Source organism: Mesocricetus auratus, unplaced genomic scaffold (assembly GCF_017639785.1).
Source record: "Mesocricetus auratus isolate SY011 unplaced genomic scaffold, BCM_Maur_2.0 Super-Scaffold_100008, whole genome shotgun sequence".
Lineage (NCBI taxonomy): Eukaryota > Metazoa > Chordata > Mammalia > Rodentia > Cricetidae > Mesocricetus > Mesocricetus auratus.
The window spans coordinates 34,130,666-34,134,035 of NW_024429192.1; the positions used below are offsets into that span (position 1 = coordinate 34,130,666).

At 33.8% G+C, this 3,370-nt stretch overlaps 1 protein-coding gene across 1 annotated transcript; it reads right to left on the minus strand.

Annotated features, from left to right (window-relative positions):
* Positions 1-1,206: 1,206 nt before the first annotated feature.
* On the minus strand, positions 1,207-2,133 carry LOC101836041 (olfactory receptor 5K1-like). Its single transcript, XM_040750306.1, has one exon. It carries the CDS (start codon positions 2,131-2,133, stop codon positions 1,207-1,209), a length of 927 nt encoding a protein of 308 aa, XP_040606240.1.
* Between the last annotated feature and the right edge of the window lie 1,237 nt (positions 2,134-3,370).

Genomic DNA, 3,370 nt, shown 5'->3' on the forward strand with positions numbered 1-3,370 from the left:
ATGTTTACTTCAAACAGTGTTCCTACAAGAGTCTTATCACCACAGATTAAAAACACTGGGAACCAGAGAATTCACACACTTCCAACAGATCAACTTGTAGACTAAGTTTTGGTTAGCCTGAAATTAAAAGGTCATTTTGGAATGTGAATATCCAACTAACAGCATTTTATGAAAGTTTAAAATCAGCATTGCCACTAACAAGATGAATAGATTGTATGAGTCACTAGTTATACAAATTGGCAATAATTTTCCTAGCATTACAGAAAAATTAACCTTATCAAATCATGAGGAAACATCAGAAAATTCAGATAAAATATTTTGGAAGATTATGTGAACTATATGTGTATATATACATATATATATGGTATACATTTATAGTACTCTATGTAGATATGGATTGTACTATAAGTGTGTAGTTTAACTTATGGATATTAAGAAATTAAACAAATTGGGTATTAAAAAACTGAATTTAAAAACTCTTAATTGGCTTTAATTAACATTACTTAATCAAGTACATATCAGAATTACAAAAAAATTCAGAAAACTCCTGAGCTGCAAAATGTTAAAACATTCATGTTCAGAAAACAGTCATGATATGCAGAAACAGGTTAGCTCATTACAACTCAGTGTTTCATGTAATTTAATCCAGTTTGATACCTGTGAGTCAATGAGTCTTGGTTATTATAGCTGACTAGGATAACTATTTGCTGTCAAAGTTAGTCCCAGAGGCTCCAAAAAGCTCTACATGTTATGGCTATTGGTTGTTCTCCAGAACTGCATACATAGAGACACCTGTTCACAGAACACAGGGAAATCATGTTTGAAGTCCTTTTTTGTTGTTTTGTTTTGGTTCCCAGCCATCTAGCTTTCATGGTGTCAGAATTTGCTATACATGTAGCTAGTGGCAAAAAGTTAGCAAACACAGACTTTCTGAGATTTGACCCTTTAATGCTTTAAACCAAATTGCCAAATAAGATGTATTTACTGGTACACTAGTGGCAGGACAATGATTAGGACAACAAACAGCTGATTGGGACTGAGGCTTACTCTGTTAAAGGTAATTCATCCCTAGTAGTCTGGATCTATTCAAAGGACCATGGGTGGCCTTAGACCACTTTTTCATTATGTGTGGGTTTACAAAAGGGCATTTGCAACTTTAAATAGGTTTTCCAAAGGAGATGGTCCTTGTTTTCTAATGTTGCTGAATCATTTCTTCTTCATAATTTTTTTCATCACATTTATTACTTCCTTATTTCTCAGACTGTAAATGAAAGGGTTTAATAAAGGAATTACTACAGTGTAAAAAATAGCTACAGGTATATCCTTATCTCCTTCATTGAATGAATGTGGTTGAACATACATGTATAGAAGAGACCCATAGAATATTGACACAGACAGAAAGTGGGAAGCACAAGTAGATAAGGCTTTGCTTCTTCCATCTTTAGATTTCATTGTGAATATAGTGAAAAGGATATAGAAATAAGAGATCAGGACTACAGTAATGGTACAGATTTGAACTAAACTAGCAAAGATGAGTAACATCAATTCATTGAGATAAGGGTCAACACATGAGAGTCTATATAATGGAAGGATATCACAATAAAAGTGCTTGATTATGTGAGACCTACAGAAAGATAACCTGAATAAGAACCCTATGTGAATCATGGAATGCAGGTTTCCTGCTATGTAGGCTCCTGTGGTCATCTGAAGGCAGAGCTTCTTGGACATCATGGTGTGGTACTGCAGTGGGTTACATATGGCCACATAGCGGTCATAGGCCATTGCTGCCAGAAGGAAGCAGTCTGTAGTTTCAGTAAGACAGAGAAAATAGAACTGTGCCATGCACTCATAGAGAGACATTTTCCTGTCCACAGAAAAGAAGTTCTGTAGCATCTTGGGAGTGACGATGCAGGAGCAGCAGGAATCCATGAGAGCCAGGTTGCCCAGAAAGATGTACATGGGTGTGTGAAGACGGGGTTCCATGTAGATCAAGACCACAAGTCCGATATTCCCCACCATGGTGATCAGATAGATAACAAAGAACACCAGAAACAGGAGGGTGTTTAAGTTTGGGTGATCTGAGAATCCCATCAGGATGAATTCATTTGTCACAGAGTAGTTGTTCTCAGCCATCTCAGCTTGCCTGTGACCACTGTAATTACAAAGATAAAAATTGCAATGGTGAGAAAGTAATTTTCTCTTTATGTTTTCTTTATATAAGAGGGAAATTTTTTCTTTGTGTGCCCGCTATTATCCCTGGGATGTAGCTAACTATGTTTCTTGAGAGTAATTAATCATATATAGTGTTGGCATCTATGATCTCCAAGTTCAACTCAATTTTACAGGAATCCTTTTATTATTAAAAAACAGAACTTTTTAATTTGGAAGAGGTTTTTCTTTATGAATTTATGAAATTATATCCTCAAATTTAGGGCACATGCCTTTGACTTATTATTCCAAAATAATTTTGATGTCAGGTTTGTTAAAATCATTGAAAAAATTTAGAATAAAATTTTCTATAAATGTGTTTTATTTAACTAAAACTTTTTAATAAATTCAGCATGAAGAAGAAATGTTTTGAAAATACTATCAATATATTAAATTTACTTTTATGAATTGTATAAGGATTACTAAAAACTAATGACTGTATAGCTATATGTGAATTAAATTACCCAAAAGTTAAAGAAATAACAGTTTTGTAAACACTGAGTTGTCTGTGCCATTTTTCCACTGAGTTTTTGAAATATTTAAACTTCCTCTGCTTTGTAAGGATAGTTTACATGTGATGCTAAAAAAGGCTGTGCCTGCCTATCCTGTCCACCACTGAGCTGTTTTTCCCAGTCAATTATTTTTTTAAACATAACTCTGGATTTTGAGACTATCACAAATCTATCCCTTCTTTCCTGGAAGATTCCCTGAAGCTCAGATAATCTTCCAATTTTCTGTCCTCACACTTTAGTTTCTTAAATAGCAAGGATTACTGACATGCACTAGAAGGTTTACCTAATTTTATAAATTCTCTTGTGTAATCTAAATTGCTTTATTTTTCTATTTGTATTTGAACACTTTTACTATTTGAAAGCATTTTGAGGTGAGGTATATACTACTTCTGTGAAACATGTTATTGAATGTTTTGAGGAGAGATGGGATTATTTACATTCCCAACTTCATCCTGATGATCTGGGATGGGTGATTCTTTTTAGTATCCTAATGGAATTTTTTTAATTCTTTGTTTCTGCATAGTCTCTAATGTGAGCAAGTATTTACATAGTAAATCTTGATGTCACTATCTTATTAAAAATGTTACCTTAAGGATTTTTATCTTGATTCTCTAAAGGCTATGCAAAGTGTTAGAATTTGTGGGAAGCAC